At 40.1% G+C, this 21,201-nt stretch overlaps 1 protein-coding gene across 1 annotated transcript in view; it reads right to left on the reverse strand.

Moving 5' to 3' along the window:
• Positions 1 to 1,662: 1,662 nt before the first annotated feature.
• PPEF1 (protein phosphatase with EF-hand domain 1) overlaps positions 1,663 to 21,201 on the reverse strand; it is a 122,771-nt gene continuing 103,232 nt past the window's right edge. The window contains exons 13-16 of the mRNA XM_012434210.2: positions 11,145 to 11,251; positions 6,306 to 6,469; positions 4,253 to 4,337; positions 1,663 to 2,301 (exon numbers count right to left, since the gene is read on the reverse strand). Coding sequence (XP_012289633.1) covers positions 2,090 to 2,301; positions 4,253 to 4,337; positions 6,306 to 6,469; positions 11,145 to 11,251 — 568 coding nt within the window. The 3' untranslated portion in view covers positions 1,663 to 2,089. The remainder of the gene's footprint in view (positions 2,302 to 4,252; positions 4,338 to 6,305; positions 6,470 to 11,144; positions 11,252 to 21,201) is intronic.

Consider the following 21,201-nt stretch of genomic DNA (forward strand, 5'->3'; position numbering starts at 1 on the left):
CATTTTTTTTGTTTTGAGATGGAGTTTTGCTCTTGTTGCCCAGGCTGGAGTGCAATGGCATGATCTTGGCTCACCGCAACCTCCATCTCCTAAGTACAAAGGATTCTCCTGCCTCAGCCTCCCAAGTAGCTGGGATTACAGGCATATGCTAACACGCCCAGCTAATTTTGTATTTTTAGTAGAGTCAGGGTTTCTCCATGTTGGTCAGGCTGCTCTAGAACTTCCAACCTCGGGTGATCTGCCGGCCTCAGCCTCCCAAAGTGCTGGGATTACAGGTGTAAGCCATCGCACCCAACCAGACTTAATCACTTCTTAAAGACCCCACCTCCCAACATGGCCACAATGGCAATAAAATTTTCGTATGAGTTTCAGAGGGCCACACCATATTCAAATCATAGTAGTACCCTGAGGTCAAATGCTCACTCATGGCATTTACCTTGGATTTGAAAGCCAAAAAATTCAGGAGTCTCAATGCAAAAAGAACAGAGTCTGGCCCAAAGGAACTTATTTACAACACCCAGGACTCTGTGAGGAAGACAGAGGACCTGAAAGGAGTCAGCAGCACCTCTCCTGCATTCCTCAAGAGGTCCTTAAGAGTAATTAGTAGAGGCCAGGCATGGTGGCTCATGCCTATAATCCTAGCACTTTTGGAGGCTGAGGCAGGTGGATCGCCAGAGGTCAGGAGTTCAAGACCAGCTTGGCCAACATGGTAAAATCCCATCTCTACTAAAAATACAAAAATTAGCTAGGAGTGGTGGCAGGTGCCTGTAATCCGTTACTTGGGAGGCTGAGGCAGGAGAATCACTTGAACCGGAGCACCACTGCATACCAACCTGGGCAATAAGAGCAAAATCCCGTCTCAAAAAATAAAAAGTAATCAGTAGTCTCCTTATGGTCCCTTTGATGGCACGGCCACCAGATTAGTCAAAAGGTAACATTTAAATATCTTAACTGGCTTTGTTTGTGGGTCTAGAATCAGGCAATACTTCCTTCCATAAAAATACAGTGTTCTGATAAGCTGAGCAGAAGAGGTTGCTTTTATAGACAGAAGAACTGAAGAAAGCAGAACCAAAGCACAGAAAGCAGACTGGTCATTTCAGAGTTACCTTCCTTGTAAGACAGGAGCAAGGAAATAATAATAGACAAATCATTGACTGGTTCCCACCAGGTTACTTCAGGTTACTTTTTGTTGTAAGGCAGAGAGAACTGCATTATTATGCCAATTGAAGCTGGCCTGTTTGGGAAATTAGGCTGTTTTTATCTCCTGACTTCTGAGTAGGTCAGATAACAACTCATTTTCAGTTTGGTGACATAGCACCTCAACATGGGTGACCCCATTTTGACTTGTAGTCTAGTCTGTTGGGGCCTAGGACAGTAGCTGAGTCCAAAACAATGGGCTCCTACGATTTAAATTTAACAGCATGCATAAGCAAGGCCCCATCTTACCTACGAAGGTGTCAAACCATATTAAGTATAGGGCTCAATCCAAGTGTACTCACTTTGTATCTCCAACATACACACACACACAAATATGCTTTTTCAAACAATTCACTCCCACAGATTCCCCCCAAGAATCCAACATGGCTCTCATCCCTGAAGGGTGGATCCATTAATTGAGGATCACTGGCTTATAAAATCTCCACAGAAGATCACAGTTTAAAGATGGAAATGCTTTATTCCATTAACGACCTGGTATTCCTCCCCCTCTCTCTGTAACTCACAGATGTTGCGCTTAGTAGTTTTCTCTTGTGCTGTGCGGGTTCCTTTCAAGATGTTCTCAAACCTCTCTGGGCTGCTGGTTAGGTGGCACTCAGGAGAACAACACTAGGTTCAAACCCAGTTTCTCACTGGCAGTATGTGGGTACTAATGCTGGAACCAAATCCTATTAGTGACATTTAACCTAGTCTTACCAATCACAGCTTGCTAGGGACTTCCAAAACCCATACTATACATCTGCTTGTGGACTGAATTGGGATCTGTTTTTCTCTGCTACCAACTATGAATTTCAGGGGTGCTGGAAAGGACTGTGCTTGTAATTTTGGCCCAGCTGTTTACAAGGGGCCTGAGGGAAGCTCTCATTTGTGTTGTTCAGCCAAGGTTGGTGGCCTCAGGTTTCATCATAGTCTCATATTTATGCACTACATAGAAAGCCTTTAAAAACTCAGTAAAGTCAATGCTTCCGTCTCTGTTCAGGTCCATTATGCTGGCAATCTTATTGACTTGGGAATCATCAATATGAACATTGTAGTGATAACTAAATAGTTTCCACATGGCACGAAATTCTTCCATGGAGATCAGCCCTAAAAGAATATAAGAGAAGGTTATGAGTGTTCATTTTAAGACCCACCTAAGGCAGGGGTTGCAGAAACCACACCGATTGAATAGCCCCAATTAGAAACTCGCTAAAATGCCTGACCATGAAGATACTGAAGGATATGGAAGAGTAAGATTATAAATGTAAGAAACAGGCCAGGCGTGGTGGCTCACGCCTGTAATCTCAGCACTTTGGGAGGTCGAGGCAGGCGGATTACCTGAGGTCAGGAGTTCAAGACCAGCCTGGCCAACATGGTGAAACCCTGTCTTTAAAAAGAAAAATAAAAAAATAAAAATAAATGTAAGAAACTGTAGTACTGGGATGCGAGATTAAAATAATTCACCAAGACAAAAGTATGCCAAATTGCAGGGTCTTTATTGCGGGCGACCGCGGAGGACTCACGTCTCTCTAATCCGCGGCCCCGAAGGGAGGGTGCAAAGTCTTTTTATACCCAAAAAACCACCTTGGGAGTGGGGGGATGAACGGGGAGGGGGATTAATGGGCTTCAGACATTCCGAGGGCTGGTGGATTCTGTAAATCACCTCCTGGGCAGGGACGGGGGTGGGGGCCTCCGGACATTCCGAGGGCTTGGGGGCTTATTGTCACTCTAATTGCTACATAAATGATTCATAAAAGTCAAGACAAACATTAGTTTACACATTGTTTGGGTACCGGTGGAAATTACAGATCTTAGTTCACAGGGGCCAAGATGAGATTAGCTTGGGCTGCGCATTCTGATAAGAAAGGCCAGCAATTCTATCAGTTACTGATGAGAAAGGTAAACAACAGCAAAGGCCAGCAATTCTGTCAGTTACTGATGAGAAAGGTAAACAACTTCACCTGGTGGACATTATCCAGAGCAGACTAGCAGTCTTATTTACAGAAACCAAGTCAGCAGTTATTGCAAGGAGAATGGGGCAGTTATTACAACTCATTTTTGGAGATTCAGCTTTGTTATATAAAATGGCGTTGCTCAGGTTCTGGCTCCAGGCCAGCTATAGCACATAACAATATGTCACTTTCAACTCCCAAGGGATCCTGAACTTATTCTAAAGCCAGAAAGAGCAAACAGTGAAGAAATGGGGATGGGGTTGTGGACCGTGGGACTAAATGTGGTATAGAAATGATAAGATCTAAAATAGAAGGGTGAGGTGCACGGGAGGAGGGCAGAGAGGAAAGTGACATCAAAGAAGAGGGAGAAGAGGCTCTGGGAGTCAAGAAGAGGATTACAAACAATGGCGCTGCCTTTTTTATAGGCAATAATTTAATGTGTTGATCATTGATTTTTTTGGTGTTCAAAGGTCTCTGCAGTAGGGAATTATCTGAGGAGTTTTTAAAAATTTGAAAATTAGTAATTGTATATCAAAGCTAAAGGCAGAAAATGAGTTTTCATAGCCCTTAATCCCCAAAACAGAATCAGAATTCTAGGAATGAGATACTGAAATGGATAGTAAATCACCTCTTCATTTGTACTGGTGATTTATAAAAAGAGTTATTCCAGTTTGACTGATGGCTACATAGGCTTCTGTAGGACTCTATCATCTTGAATACAGAGACTGCAGCCAAACTGAAATAACAATAATTTAAACAAGTTTGTTTTTCCCCTCAAGTTTTATCATGTTAAATGAAGAATGAAATAGATAAAAACAGAGTTCTGATTTCAGAGAACCAGACTAGCTTCTGCTTTCCACTACTGCTGCCCCCATTTGGACCTGGAGTCTAGCCTGTCAGGGCCTAGGGCAGGAGCGGAGTCCAAAACAATGGGCTCCTACGATTTTCATTAAACAACATGCATAAGCAAGGCCCATCTTACCAATGAAGGAGTCAAACCATATTAATTATAGGGCTCAATCCAAGTGTACTCACTTTGTATCTCCAACATACACACACACACAAGTATGTTTTTTAAATGAACTCATCAAAGTTCATTTATTTACCTGAGTGATCAGTGTCAATGGCATTAAATATGATTTCCAGGTCAGATCGGTATCTGCACAGAGTTTCAACTAGAGCAGAATTAGCCTACAATAAAGATTTTCCAAGTGTCAGAACATATCGAATTCATGACACAGATCGCTTTTAGCAAATGTAACAAACACAAAACATCATCACCAATTCTAATGATGCGATTTAGACAAATCTGAGAAGGCCAGCCTTCCTGTGAAGGCCCCACCCTCTTCATTCAGTCTGTGATCCTCAGGGGACAGGGCCAAAGCGAATGAGGCAGCGGTAACTAACAGCCATCATTTACAGGGAAGTTCATGTGGATTATTTCATTTGGTCCTCTACAAGAAGAAGGAACAAGAATGGAACTATTATTATGTCCATTTTACAATTTTGAAAAAAGGGAGATAAAGGAACTTTCCCAGGGGTCACAGAGCTGGTAAGTGGGATTTAAATTTTGGCTGCCTGAAGCCACGGCCTGTGATCTTAGTCACCATGGTAAACTGCCTCTGAAGTGAAGTCAAAAGCCTCCTTCCTGGGGATATTTTAGTCTCTAACCTACCTTTACTTCCCTTCTCTCTGCTCTTACCTTCTCATCTCCCCTGCAAATGATCACCCAAGTCCTGGCTCCAACCAGCTCCCTTTCAGCTCAATGTTATATCTCACTGCTGATGAATTGTTAAGTAATAAGTACAGGGATCCGATACATCTCCCTGATATTCACATTCTAACAAGAGATTCTACGTTTCAAAAATCTTTCAGACATATTCTGGGTCATGTCAGCAGGTCTGTACACTCAAATTTAACAAGGGTTAGATTAAGTATTCTAAATGGTATGTTGTATAAAAGCATGGATGTCAGACCAGGCGCAGGGGATCATGCCTGTAATCTCAGCACTTTGGGAGGCCGAGGCAGGCAGATCACTTGAGGTTAAGAGTTCAAGACCAGCCTGGCCAACACAGTGAAACCCCATCTCCACTAAAAATAAAAAAGTAGCCGAGTATGGTGGCAGGCACCTGTAATCTCAGTTACTCGGGAGGCTAAGGCAGGAGAGTCGCTTGAGCCTGGGAGGCAGAAGTTGCAGTGAACTGAGATTGTACCACTGCACTCCAGCCTGGGCAACAGAGCAAGACTCTGCTTCAAAAAACAAACAAACAAAAAACACAGATGTCAGATCTACCCTTCTGCTAGACGGCACTTAAAAATCCAAGCCAGGCGCAGTGGCTCACACCTGTAATCCCAGCACTTTGGGAGGCCGAGGTGGGCAGATCACAAGGTCAGGAGATCACGACTATCCTGGCTAACACGGTGAAACCCCATCTCTACTAAAAATATAAAACATTAGCTGGGTATGGTGGCACGCGCCTGTAGTCCCAGCCACTCGGGAGGCTGAGGCAGGAGAATCCTTTGAAGCTGGCAGTCAGAGGTTGCAGTGAGCCAAGATCGCACCACTGCACTCCAGCCTGAACGACAGAGTAAGACTCCGTCTTAAAAAAACAAAAATCCAGTATTTGATGTGGACTTGTTTGTTGAAGCTTTTTCTTTCTTTTTTCTTATCCTAGGAACACAGAAATTTGCTGAACAGACCACAGTGTATCTGGGAGATTCCCCTTCAGCCTTTCCTAAGACTGTAACTCCATCTATTAGATTATTCCACTCCCAGCTTTTCTTTCTTCTTTTTCTTTTCCTTTTTTTTTTTTTGAGAGGGAGTCTCACTCTGTTGCCCAGGCTGTGGCGCCATCTCGGCTCACTGCAACCTCCACCTCCCAGGTTAAAAGGATTCTCCTGCCTCAGCCTCCTAAGTAGCTGGGATTACAGGCATGCGCCACCATGCCCCGCTGATTTTTGTATTTTCAGTAGACATGGGGTTTCACCTTGTTGGTCAGGCTGGTCTCAAACTCCTGACGTCATGATCCACCTGCGTCGGCCTCCCAAAGTGCTGGGATTACAGACATGAGCCACTGCGCCTGGCCACTCCCAGCTTTTCAAAGGACTAAGTTACGTTTCGCCCTGGCCAGGTTTTAGCTGGGGCTATGTTTCACTTGCCTCTTTTACAGGTTTTTCAATGTGGATATTCCGGAAGCTGGACATGTAATCGACGTTTCCATTTTGGTCTATGATTACCAGATTCGAACTCAGGGATCTCCATGGTAAGTTCAGTCCCAAAATGGTCTCCATGCAAAAAGCCCACTTGCTCACAGGAAGTTTTCCTAACAACAACAACAACAACAAAGCACAAATGATTTGTTTATGATATGATTTTAAAGAATGCAACCGCCTTGGGAGAGCCAGAGCAGCATGGGGCCAGCTGCTCTCTGTCATAATTTATGCTCCCAGGCCCTGTAGTCCTGAAGGAGAAATAACTCAAGAATATCTTTAGTATTCCACAGAGCATGTCCTTCCTGTCACCTGTAAGAAATCAGACTTTGGGTGTTAGATTATTTGTTTTTCCTTTTTCTGATTAACAAAGTAAGCTATGCCTATTCATTTATTTTTTTGGAGAAGGAGTCTGGCTCTTGTTGCCCAGGCTGGAGTGCAGTGGTGCCATCTTGGCTCACTGCAATGTCCACCTCCTGGGTTTAAGTGATTCTCTTGCCTCAGCCTTCAAGTACCTGGGGTTACAGGTGCACGCTATCATAGTTGGCTATTTTTTTTTTTTTTTTTTTTTTTTTGTATTTTTAGTAGAGATGGGGTTTCACCATGTTGGCCAGGCTGGTCTTGAACTCCTGACCTCAAGTGATCCGCCCGCCTCGGCCTCCCAAAGTGCTGGGATTACAGGTGTGAGCCACTGTGCCCAGCCTAGGTATGCTTATTATAGAAGATTTGAAAACAGAAAAGAATACAAAGAGTAAAAGATGTATTATTTACCTGTCATTTCACAACTAATATCCTTTTCCTCCTAATATATGTAATTTTTCCAAACACAAATATCTTTATTATATGTAGGCTGTTTCTATTTTTAGATGGATATCCATTCGGCCCAGAATTGTTTATTGAAGACTCCTTTGCCCACTGCTCAGCAGTGGTGCCTTCAAGTGTCTATAACTGCATGAATCTGTTTCAGGATTCTCTATTTGCTTCCATTGTCTATACGGGTATCCATGTGCTGATTCCATACCATTCTAATTACCGTACTTTTATAATAGATCTTGATATATAACAGAGAAAGTCTTCCCAACTTATTCTTTTTCTTCAAGAACATCTTGGCTATTTTGGGCCTTTGGTAATTCCACATGAGTTTTAGATGCAGATTCTCAAGATCTACCGAAAAATCCCCACTTTGGGATTTTGACTGAGATTGCATTCAACCTATAGCTCAATTTGGGAGGAATTTGTATCTTGACAACTTCAACCCTTCTAGTCCTCGAACACAGTAATACCCACACACTTATTTCAGTCCCCTTTGATTTATCTTAATAATATCGTAGAGCTCTCATACCTCATTCATTAGGTTTCTCCTGAGTACTTGATTATCTATTGTGAATGGTATCTTTTAAGATTTTTCTTATCTAAAAGCTAACTGCTGGCTACCCCAGCTATCAATTTATTCCCACTTAGCTCCAAGACTATTCTTTTTATTTTTTTCTTGCCATATTTTGTGATACTAGAACTGGACCCTGTAATCATTGCTTCTTTGGCAGCTCCTATAACGTTAGGCTTTGTTAGTAGACAGTGCAGGAAGAATACTGCAAAGAATAGCAAAGAAAAGGCTTCTTTCTGGTTCTGGTGTACCTTGCTTTTTGTTTCTATAGCACAGCACGGTTAGCAGAGGTGTGTGGAAAATGCAGTGGCACCCACCTTCTAGCAAATTTCACTAACACCACAGCACGTATCATCAGTGTGTGGGTGACGCAGTGTAGCACAGCCTAAGAAGGTGTTGCTGGCACCCCAGTGGGTGGCTCTATCCTCTCCAGTCCTGGCCCACTAGCCAGAGACTCAACTCTAACTTGAGGCACCTCAGTGAACTTCTGCCCTACCCAGCGGACCACAGCCACATCCTCACCAATGAGGGCGTGATCTCATCTCTTGATTGGGAGTAGGGGTTTCTTCCAAGTTTGCTCCTTCCATGGCTCCTCTCTCTCAACCTTAGACAGCAGCTCCTCCCTACAATTGCACTGGTTATTTCTTTTCTCTTTCTCTCTGTCTCACCATGGTTTCGTCAACTTCAACAGTTTTGTCAAAGAACCATTTTTTGGCCAGGTGCAGTGGCTCACACCTGTAATCCCAGCACTTTGGGAGGCCAAGGCAGGCAGATCACCTGAGGTCAAGAGTTTGAGATCAGCCTGGCCAACATGGTGAAATCTAATCTCTACTAAAAATAAAAAATAAAAAAAAAAATTAGCTGGGCATGGTGGTGTGTACCTGTAGTCCCAGCTACTCGGGGAGGCTGAGGCAGGAGAATTGCTTGAACCCAGGAGGCGGAGGTTGCAGTAAGCCAAGATGGCACCACTACACTCCAGCCTGGGTGACAGAGGGAGACTCCATCTCAAAAACAACAACAACAAAAAAAACCAACCTTTTTTTTACTTTGTTAATCATAACTTCATCTTTTACATTTAAGGTTATCATCAGTGCCTTTCTAATTTGCATCCCGTAAATTCTAATAAGTTGCATTTTCATTGTCATTCAGTTTCAGCATTCTAATTTCCACTGTGATTCTCTTTGAGCCAAGGATTATTTATAAGTTTATTTCTCATTTCCAAGCCAAAGGGCAATTTTATGACTATCTTATATTATTGAGTTGTAGCTCAAGTCACTATGTCAGATCATTTATTTTGTAATGTTTCTGGTACTTCGAAACCCATTGAGATTCACTGTATGTTCCAGTGTGTGGTCACTTTTTGTAAACAATCCATTTGTGCTTGATAAGAATATGCATTCTGAAATGTTGGGTGCTGAGTTCTATGTCATCTTTTAAGAAAAAAGTATGCTAATCTTTTATCTGTTTTTTAGTTCCTGAGAGAGGAGTATTAAAACCTCCCACTATAGTGGTAGACATTTTTACTTCTACTTTTTCTTCTGTCAGTTCTTGTTTTGACTATTTTTGAAGCTATATTAATAGGTACATACACATTTAGAATGGATTCAATTGGCATAATTAATATTTTATCATTATGAAATGTTCTTTTTCATTTCTAGTAATACATACTTCCTTAGAGTCTACTTTGCCTGACATTAATATAGCCATCTTAGCTTTACTTTTGTTAGTGTTTTCATGGCATATCTTTTTCTAAATTTAACTTCTAATGTTTTGTGTATGTGATTCTACAGTCTAATTTTGTAACTGTTGAGAAATCTATCAGTCTAATTGTTATCTCTTTGTAGCAATATGTGTTTCCTCTCTGCCTGCTTTTTAAAGATGTTTTTCTTCGCCACTGGTGCTCTGGAGTTTCACCACAAATGTGTGCAGGTGTGGATTTAACTTTATTTATTCTACTTGTGAATCACTGTTCCTCTTTATGAATTTGAGTCTTTTATCAATTCTGGAAATGTCTCAGCCATTACCATGTCAAATATATGGTCTCTTACATTCTATTCTCTCCTCCCAGTACCCTGAGTAGGTGTATGTAAACTTCTCATTTTACTATTCATAACTCTTTTTTTTTCTTTCTTTCTTTCTTTGAGATGGAGTTTCACTCTTGTCACCCAGGCTGGGGTGCAATGGTGCGATCTTGGCTCACTGCAACCTCCGCTTCCTGGGTTCAAGCAATTCTCCTGTCTCAGCCTCCCAGGTAGCTGGGATTACAGGTGCCTGCCACCACAGCCAGCTAATTTTTTTTTTTTTTTTTTTTTTTTTTTTTTTTTTTTTTTTTAGTAGAGATAGGGTTTTACCATGTTGAACAGGCTGGTCTCAAACTCCTGACCTCAGGTGATTCACTCACCTTGGCCTCCCAAAGTGCTGGGATTACAGGTGTGAGCCACTGTGCCTGGCCTGTTTATAACTCCTAATCTCTCTAATTCTTTCTTGAGTAGTGTCTAATCTTCTGTTTAACTGATCCATTATCCTTTTTCTTTTTTAACAAGTATATTTTCTATCTATTTAGTTCTTCTTCAAATCATTCCCAAATGCATGTTTCTGATTTCATAGTTCCTTTAAACATATTTTTTATTTGATAATTCTAATATCTAATGTCCTCAGGGAACTGTTGTTTCTGCTGACTTTCACTCATGGTAGTTTGCATCCTTGTTTGGTAATTTTTGACTGTGAGTTCATGTGAGTTGATCTTAATCTCTGGATATACGAGTGGCCAAAACTGGGGATGCTTCCCTCAAAGATAAATTTGTATTTGCTTGCCAGGAGCCAGGAAGCATTACAGACTTAGGACAACTTTAGCCACTTTGAGGGTGCAAGCATGATAATGGAGGTCTCAAATGCAGCTTTTCCATCTTTCTACTATATTATAACTTAGTCTCAGGATTGACTGCTATACCAATATCAGCATTGGGCCCCAGGACAATCTAGCCTTTTGTGCTTTCTTGTTGCTCCATGCTCCCACATGTAGTTTCAAATCATCTTTCATGGAGAGTGAAGATGCAGCTGGAAGAGTCACCTTACTATGAGGCTGGTAAATGCATTAAATTCTGCATCCTCCAGAATCTAGCTGTCTGTTAATAGGAAGGCCCCCCAGAATGTCTAGTCTAGCATACTATCAGAATAGAGGTTTAATTCAGGGTTGGTGTTAGTTTTCCAAATTGAAAATAGCTTGCTAAAAGGGAGAAATGTGCCTTTTTTTGCACAAATAATGGATTATATATTTTTTATCTCTATTCTTCCTTCTTAGTAAAAATGGAGAACTGACATCCTAAGGAAGCAAAGAAAATGAAAAGTGATCTGTATGTAACTTGGTGTGTTAAGAAACGGTAAGTGTTACACAATTCTATTACCTGATTTTCTGCGGTCTTGATATAGGAAAGCACGAATGAGGTCAGTTTTTCGTGAAATCATTCTTTCTTTTAATATCTTGATGGCGCTGTTTTCCATAGTACTCACTCTATGTAAAGAAAAAAATAATTAGGTGAAAGTAACATAAATCATCCTGTCATGTTTCATTTTAATGTACAATATTACTATTTATGAATTTTTACTTTAAATGAGTTGCCTAGATTCACACATATCGCTACTAGATGGTAAACGTATGCATATGTATCTATATGTGTATGTATATGTATGTGTGCATGCACACATGCATTTTGTGAAGTTTTAAAAGGATTACAAATAGTATTTTCTTTTGAATGTCAAAAATTCATATGAACGATTATTTGAAAAGAAGGAAAATAAAGAGGAACTTACTATACCAGATATTTAAATTTATCATTAAATTACCGAGATAAAACAACAGATATTGACAAGAGAAGACTGATACATGAATAGAACATAATAGAAATTTCATAAATATATCAAACTATGTATGAGAATAATATATATAATACAGAGGTACTGCAATTCAGTAGAAAAGGACAGTTTTTAAAAAGAGTGCTAGCACAGTTAGCTGACTACCTGGACTTCAACCTCTACCTCAGACCATTTACAAAAATAAATTTTCAAATAAAGGAGGAATAGAGGAACAAAATAGTCACACACACACATACATAATGACTATTTTGTTCCTCTTTTTATTTTTTGTGTGTACATACACACAAACACACACACACATATAGCAAAATGGTAGATGTAGTAAATCCAAGCATATCAGTAATAACATCATATGAGAATGGATTAAATAATCAAATTAAGAGGCAGAGATTGTGAAACTGGATAAAAACAACAAAACAAGATCCAACTATATGTTATCTACAGGAGAACACTTTAGTTTCAAAGATACAAAGAGTTTAAAAGGAAAAGGATGCAAAAAAATACCATGCAAACAGCAAGCATGAGAGCTTGGAGTGGCCGTACCAATAGTGACAAAATGGACTTTAAGACAAAAATTATTGCTGGGCGTGGTGGCTCATGCCTGTAACCCCAGCACTTTGGGAGGCTGAGGCGGGTGGATCACCTGAGGTCGGGAGTTCAACACCAACCTGACCAACATGGAGAAACCCTGTCTCTACTAAAAATACAAAATTAGCCAGGCGTGGTGGCGCATACCTGTAATCCCAGCTACTTGGGAGGCTGAGGCAGGAGAATCGCTTGAACCCGGGAGGCAGAGGTTTCAGTGAGCCGAGATCGTGCCATGGCACTCCAGCCTCCAGCCTGGGCAACAAGAGCGAAACTCCATATCAAAAAAAAAAAAAAAAAAGACAAAAATTGTTACCAGAGACAAAGAGGGATATCTTATAATGATAAAACAGTCCATCAAGAAGATAAAACAGTCGGACTCGGTGGCTCATGCCTGTAATCCCAGCACTTTGGGAGGCCAAGGCAGGTGGATCACCTGAGGTCGGGAGTTTGAGACCAGCATGACCAGCATGGAGAAACCCAATCTCTACTAAAAATACAAAATTAGTCGGACATGGTGGTGCATGCCTATAATCCCAGCTACTCGGGAGGCTGAGGCAGGAAAATCTCTTGAACCTGGGAGGTGGAGGTTGTGGTGAGCCAAGATCATGCCATTGCCCTCCAGCCTGGGCAACAAGAGCAAAACTCCATCTCAAAAAAAAAAAAAAAGAAGATAAAATAATTATAAACACATGAGAACCTAACAACAGAGCCCAAAACTACATGAAGCAAAAATGGACAGAACTGAAGGGAGACATAGACAATTCAACAATAATATAGAGACTTCAATAGTCGACTTTCAGTAATGGATGAAACAGCTAGGTGGAAAATCAACACGGACTTAGAAGACTTGAACAGCACTCAAACCAACTAGACCTCACGGATGTATTTAAAACATTTCACTCAACAACAAGAGAATTACATTTTTTTTTTGAGATGGAGTCTCACTCTGTCACCCAGGCTGGAGTGCAGTAGCACTATCTTGGCTCCCTGCAACCTCTGCCTCCAGGGTTCAAGCGATTCTTCTGCCTTAGCCTCCTGAGTAGCTGGGACTACAGGCATGCGCCATCATGCCCAGCTAATTTTTGTATTTTTAGTAGAGATAGGGTTTCACTATATTGGCCAGGCTGGTCTTGAACTCCTGACCTTGTGATCCTCCTGACTTGGGCTCCCAAAGTGCTGGGATTACAGGTGTGAGCCACTGTGCCTGGCCTGAGAATTACATTCTTCTATAGAATATGTGGAACATTCTCCACAGTAGACTTTATACTAGGCCATAATATAAACCTTAATAGGTTTAAAAGGATTAAGATCAAAGTATCTTTACTTTGAAAAAAATAGGAATTTATTGAAAGAAGTATATTAATAACAGAAAGTAATTTGGGAAAAGAAGTTAAAAATTAACAACAGAAAGAAATTTGGGCAAGTCACAAATATAAGGAAATTAAACAACAAAATCTTAAATAACCAATAGGTCAAAGAAGAAATCAGAGGAGAAGTCAGAAAATACTTTAAGATGAGTGAAAATGAAAATACGACATACCAAAACATATGGCATACACTAAAGTAGTGCTTAGAGGAAAATGTATAGCTGTAGACGCCTATATTAAAAAAGAAAAAATATCTCAAATCAATAACATAATCTTCCACTTTACAAAAAGTGGAAAAAGGCTGGATGCGGTGGCTCACGCCTGTAATCTTTGGGAGACCAAGGTGGGTGTATCACTTGAGGTCAGGAGTTCGAGGCCAGCCTGACCAACATGGTGAAACCCCATCTCTATTAAAAATACAAAATTAGCTGGGCATATAATCCCAGCTACTCGGGAGGCTGAGGCAGGAGAATTGCTTGAACCCAAGAGGCAGAGGTTGCCGTGAGCTGAGATCGTGCCATTGCACTCTGGCCTGGGCAACAAGAGCAAAACTCCATCTCAAAAATAAAAATAATAACAATAAAATAAAAAATTGGAAAAAAGACTAAACTGAACCCAACATAAGCAGATAAAAGGAAATAATAAAGAATAGAGCAGTAAGAAATGAAATAGAGAATGGAAAGATAATAAAGAAAAATCAACAAAACTAAAAATTGCTTCTTTGAAAAATCAACAAAATTGTCAAACCTTTATAATGTCCAAGAAAAAAAAGAAAAAAGACTTAAATTTCTAAAATCAAGAGTGAAAGAGGGGACATCACTACTGACCTTACAGAAGTAAAAAAGATTATAAAGGAATACTAAGAACAATTGTAGACCCACACATTAGATAACATAGATGAAAAGGACAAATTGCTAGAATGACACAAACGATCAAAACTGACTAGGAAGAAACTGAAAAACTGAACATGCCTGTAACAAGTAAAAAGACTAAGTAATCAAATGATTTACAAAGACAAGCCCAGAGCCAGATGGCTTCACTGGTGAATTCTATGAAACATTTAAGGAATAATTAATACCAATCACTCACAAACTCTTATAAAGATAATAGGTAGGAATACTGCCCACTTAGAATCTAGTATTACCTTGATACAAAAACCTGATAAAGATCACAAGAAAACTACAGACCAGTATCTCTTATGAATATAGATACAAAATCTACAACAAAATACTAGCAAATAGCATCCAGCAACATATAAAAAGGATTATACACCATGGGTAAGTGGGATTTATTTTAGGAATGCAAGCTTTGTCTAATATCTGAAATCAACCAATGTAATATACCATATTAACACAGGATGAATAAACAATGGAGGAAGGACTCCCTACTCAATAATGACACTGGGATAACTAGCTACTCATATGCAGAAGAATGAAACTGGACCTCTACCTATCACCATATGCAAAAATTAACTCAAGATAGATCTGACTTATTAATAAATGTAAGACCTCAAGCTATAAAAATTTTAGGCTGGATGTGGTGGCTCATGCTTGTAATCCCAGCACTTTGGGAGGCTGAGGCAGGTGGATCACCTGAGGTCGGGAATTCAAGACTGGCTTGACCAACATGGAGAAACCTAGTCTCTAAAAAATAAGTAAAAAAAAAATTTAGAAGAAAACCTAGGAAATACCCTTCTGGACATCAGCCTCAGCAAAGAATTTATGACTACACCCTCAAAAGCAATTGTAACAAAAACAAACATTGACAAATGAGAACTAATTAAACTAAAGCGCTTCTGCACAGCCAAACAAAGTATCAACAGAGTAAGGAGGCAACCTCAAGAATGGGAGAAAATCTTCACAAACTATGTATGCAACCAAGGTCTAATATTCAGAATTTATAAGGAATTTAAACTATTCAACAAGCAAAAATCAAATAGCCCCATTAAAAAGCAGGCCAAGGACATGAACAGACACTTCTCAAAACAAGACATACAAACAGCCAAAAAACATGAAAAAATGCTCAGCATCAGTGAACATGAGAGAAATGCAAATCAAAACCACAATGGGATACCATCTCACACCAGTCAGAAAGGCTATTATTAACAAGTCAAAAAGTAACAAATATTGGCAAGGCTGCAGAGAAAAGGAAATGCAAACGAGTTCAGTCACTATAGAAAGCAGTTTGGAGACTTCTCAAAGAACTAAAATTAGAACTACCATTGGACCCAGGAATCCCATTACTAGGTATATGCCCAAAGGAAAATACATCATTGCACCAAAAAAACACATGCACTTGTATGTTCATCATAGAACTATTCTCAATAGCAAAAACACGGAATCAACCTAGGTGTCCATCAATGGTGGACTGGATAATGAAAATGCAATACATATACACCATGAAATACTACACAGCCATTAAAAAAAAACCAAAATCATTTCCTTTGCAGCAACATGGATGTAGATGGAAGCCAGTCTCCTAAGTGAATCAACATAGGAATAGAAAACCAAATACCATGTGTTCTCACCTGTAAGTGGGAGCTCAACATTGGGTACACATGGACATAAAGATGAGAACAACAGACACTGGGAACTACCAGAGTGGGAGGGAGAGAGGAGGGCAAGGGCTAAACAACTAACTAATTGGGTACTATGCTCACTACCTGGGTGATGAGATCACTCATACATCAAATCTCAGCATCACATGATATACCCATGTAACAAACCTGCACATGTACTCCTTGGATCTAAAATAAAAGTTGAAATTTTAAAAAATCACAAAAATCACATGATCACCTCAATAGATGCAGAAAAATTTATCTGACAAAATTCAACACTCTTTCATGATAAAAACACTAACCAAACTAGGTATAGAAAGGAAATTCTTCCACTTGATGAGGCATCTACAAAAATACACAGCTAACATCATACTAAATTGTGAAAGAGTGAATGCATCCCCTTAACATCAGAAATAAGACAGGTATGTTTGCCCACCAATTTTATTCAACACTGTACTGGAGGTTTTAGCCAGGATGATTATACAAGAAAAATAAAACCAGGCTGATTATACAAGAAAAATAAATACAAGGAATCCAGATTGGAAAAGAAGTAAAACTATCTCCGTTAACAGATATGATTTAGTATACAGAAAATCTCAAGGACTCTACTAGAAAAAGATTAAAACTAACAAGTTCATCAAGATTGTATAAGATCAATATCCGAAAATCAATTGTATTTCTATACACTAGAGATAAAAAATCTAAAAATATAATTAAGAAAACAGGGCCGGGAGCCGTGGCTCATGCCTGTAATCCCAGCACTTTGGGAGGCCGAGGCGGGTGGATCACGAGGTCAGGAGTTTGGGACCAGCCTGACCAACATGGTAAACCCGTCTCTACTAAAAAATACAAAAATTAGCCAGGCATGGTGGTGCATGCCTGTAGTCCCAGCTACTCAGGAAGCTGAGACAGGAGAATCGCCTGAACCTGGAAGGCGGAGGTTGCAGTGAGCTGAGATCGCACCACTGCACTCCAGCCTGAGCAACAGAGCAAGACTCTATCTCAAAAAAAGAAAAGAAAACACACCAGGTGCAGCGGCTCACATCTGTAATCCCAGCACTTTGGGAAGCCAAGACTGGAGGAACACTTGAGCCCAGGAGTTCGAGACCCAGCCTAGGCAACATAGTGAGACCCTGTCTCTACAGAAAATTGAAAAAATTAGCTGGGTGTGGTGGTGCACGCCTGTGGTCCCAGTTACCTGGGACACTGAGATGGGAGGATCACTTGAGCCCAGGAAGTTGAGACTGCAGTGAGCCATGATCGCATCACTGCACTCCAGCCTGGGTGACAGAGTAAGACCCTGTCTCCAAAAAAAGAGAAAAGAAAAATGAAAAGAGAAGAAAAACAATTCCATTTACTATAGCAGCAAAAGTAATATTTAGAAATAAATTTAGCAAAATAAGTCCTAGACTTGTACACTGAAAAGTACAAAATATTATTGAAGGAAATTAAAGATTTAAATAAATAGAATATTTCACATTCATGGATTGGACAACTTAATATTATTAAGATGGTAATAGCCTTCAAATGATCTATGGACTCAACATAATCCCTATCAAAATCCCAGCTGGTATTTTTGCAAATTGACAAGCTGATTCTGAAATTCACATGAAAATGCAAGGGACCCACAATAGCCAAAGCAAGGTAGGTGGATCACGAGGTCAAGAGATTAAGACCATCCTGGTCAACATGGCGAAACCCCGTCTCTACTAAAAATACAAAAATTAGCTGGGCATGGTGGCGTGCACCTGTAGTCCCAGCTACTTGGGAGGCTGAGGCAGGAAAATTGCTTGAACCCAGGAGGTGGAGGTTGCGGTGAGCCAAGATCACGCCATTGCACTGGGTAACAAGAGCGAAATTCCATCTCAAAAAAAAAAAAAAAAGTATAAAGTTTAACTCACATTTACCAGTTTTAAAACTGTAATAAGTTTGTAAAGTTACAATAATTAGGACAGTGCGGTACTCGCAATAGGATAGACATAGACATAGGCAAATATCATACAATTTAAAGGCCAGAAAAAAACATTTACATTATGGTCAACAGATTTTTGACAATAGTGCCAAGAGGGAAAGAATAGTGTTCAAGTCATGGTTCTGGGACAACTAGATATCCACATGTAAAATAATAAAGCCGAACCCTTCCATCACACAATGCACAAAAATTAGCTCGGCTGGGTGCAGTAGCTCATGCCTGTAATCCCAGCACTCTGGGAGGCCAAGGTGGGTGGATCACCTGAGGTCAGGAGTTCGAGACCAGCCTGGCCAACATGGTGAAACCCCATCTGTACTAAAAATTCAAAAATTAGCCAGGCGTGGTAGTGGACACCTGTAATCCCAGCTTCTCGGGAGGCTGAGGCAGGAGAATCGCTTGAACCTGGGAGGTAGAGGTTGCAGTGAGCCAAGATTACACCGCTACACTCCAACCTGGCAACAAGAGTGAAACTCCATCTCAAAAAAAAAGAAAAAAAAGCTCAAAATGGATCAGAAACCTAAATGTAGGAGCTAAACCTATAAAACTCTTAGAAGAGAACATAGGAATAAATCCTTATGACTCTGAGTTAGGCGATGCCTTCTTAGATACAACACCAAAAAAGCACAAGCCACAAAAGAAAAAAAAAACCAGATAAATTGGATTTCATCAAAATGAAAAAAACATTTGCACTACAAATAATATCATACAGAAAGGGAGAAGACATCCCACCGAATGGGAGAGAATATTTGCAAATCAAATATCAAACAAGTGGCCAGTTGTGGTGGCTCATGCCTGGAATCTCAGCACTTTGAGAAGCTAAAGTGGGTGGACTGCTTGAGCCCAGAAGTTCAAGATCAGCCTGGGCAACATGGTGAAACCCTGTCTCAACAAAAATACAAAAATTAGCCAAATGTGCTGGCTTGTGCCTGTAGCCCCAGCTACTTTGGAGGCTGAGGCAGGAGGATCGATTGAGCCCTGCAGGCCAAGGCTGCAGTGAGCTGTGATTACACCACCACTTCACTACAGCCTGGGCAACAGAGTAAGACCCTATCTCCAAATATATATATATATATATATATATATACTGAATAAGTGATGTGTATATAGAATAAAGAACTCTTGCAATGCAAAAATAAAGTGATAATAATTAAAAATGGAAAATGAATCTGAAATACAGTATTTCCAAAGATAACGTACAAACGTCCAATAAGCACATGGAAAGATGTTCAACACCATTAATCATTAGGGAAATACAACTCAACAGTACAATGAGATTCTACCTCACACCACTAAGAGAACAATAATAAAAAAGAGAGATTAGGCCAGGCGTGGTGGCTCATGCCTGTAATCCCAGCACTTTGGGAGGCCGAGGTGGGCAGATCACCTGAGGTCAGGAGTTCGAGACCAGCCTGGCCAATGTGGTGAAACCCCATATCTACTAAAAATACAAAAATTAGCTGGGCATGGTGGCAGGTGCCTGTAATTCTAGCTACTTGGGAGGCTGAGGCAGGAGAATCACTTGAACCCAGGAGGTGAAGGTTGCAGTGAGCCGAGACTGTGCCACTGTACTCCAGCCTGGGCAACAAGAGTGAAACTCTGTCTCAAAAAAAAAAGAGAGAAAGAGAGAGAGATCATAACAAGGGCTGGCAATGATGTAGAACACTTGGAATCCTCACACACTGATGCTGAAAATGGTAAATTATTCAGCCCCTTGGGAAAAAAGTTTGCAAGTTCCTCAAAATGTTAAACACAGAGTTACCATATAACCCAGCAATTCCATGATCAAGTATTTACTCAAGAGAACTGAAACATGTACACACAGAAACTTGCCCATGAATGTTCATAACACCGTTGTTTATAATAGCCGAAAAGTGGAAACACCCTAAATGTCTGTGAACTCAAGAATAAACAAAATGTGGTCTATCCATAAAATGGAATATTATTCACTCATAAAAAAGGAATGAAGTACTGATATAGAATACAGCATGAATAACCTCAAAAACATTGTGCTGAGTGAAAGAAGCCAGCCACAAAAGACCACATGTTGTGTGATCTCATTTATATGAAATGCCAAGAATAGGCAAATCCACAGAGACAGAAAATAGATTAGTGGTTGCCTAGGGCTGTGATGGGAGGAGGTGACTGGGAAATGACTGCTCAATGGCTATGAGTTTTCTTTTCAGGAAGGGAAAAATGTTCAAAAGTTAAATAATGGTGATAGCTGCACAACTCTGTAAATATATTGTCATTGAATTGTAAATGAGTAAACTTTGTGGTATGTAAATTACATCTCAATGTAGCTGTTAAATTTGAGAATTTGAGGTATGTGTGTGAGAGAGAAAGAAATTTTCTAAACAATCCAAAAATTATAATAAAATTATAAATAAATATGGTATGTTATTTTCAGATTGCCCACTGTTATAACCTTTTTGAAGTAGCTATTAAAATTTTAAACATATAAATTTCATAAATTCTACATTTTAAAATCTTATATTTAAAAAGTCACTAAAACTTATGGATATATGTACACACACAGAGAAATTTCTTCCAGCTTTATTGACATAAAACTCTAACATATTTATAACTGGCAAATAAAATTATATATATTTAAGGTATACAATGTGATGATTTGATATACAGATATATATATTATGGAATGATTACCACAATCGAATCAGTTAATACATCTGTCACCAACATAGTTACGTGTATGTGTGGTGAGAACATTTGAGATCTACTCTCCTAGCAAATTTTAGGTGTACAATACATTCTTTTTTTGTTCATTTGTTTTTGTTTTTGTTTTTTTGAAATGGAGTCTCACTCTGTTGCTAGGCTGGAGTGCAGTGGCATGATCTCGACTCACTGCAACCTCCGCCTCCTGGGTTCAAGCGATTCTCCTGCCTCAGCCTCCCAAGTAGCTGGGACTACAGGTGTGCGCCACAACGCTGGGCTAATTTATTTTTAGTAGAGACGGGGTTTCACCATGTTGTCCAGGATGGTCTTGATCTCTTGACCTCGTGATCCGCCTGCCCTGGTCTCCCAAAGTGCTGGGATTACAGGCATAAGCCACCGCGCCTGGCCCATTTGTTTTTTTGTTTTTATTT

This window comes from Aotus nancymaae, unplaced genomic scaffold (genome assembly GCF_030222135.1).
Source record: "Aotus nancymaae isolate 86718 unplaced genomic scaffold, 86718_ANA_hifiasm-v0.15.2.pri h1tg000058l, whole genome shotgun sequence".
Taxonomy (NCBI): domain Eukaryota; kingdom Metazoa; phylum Chordata; class Mammalia; order Primates; family Aotidae; genus Aotus; species Aotus nancymaae.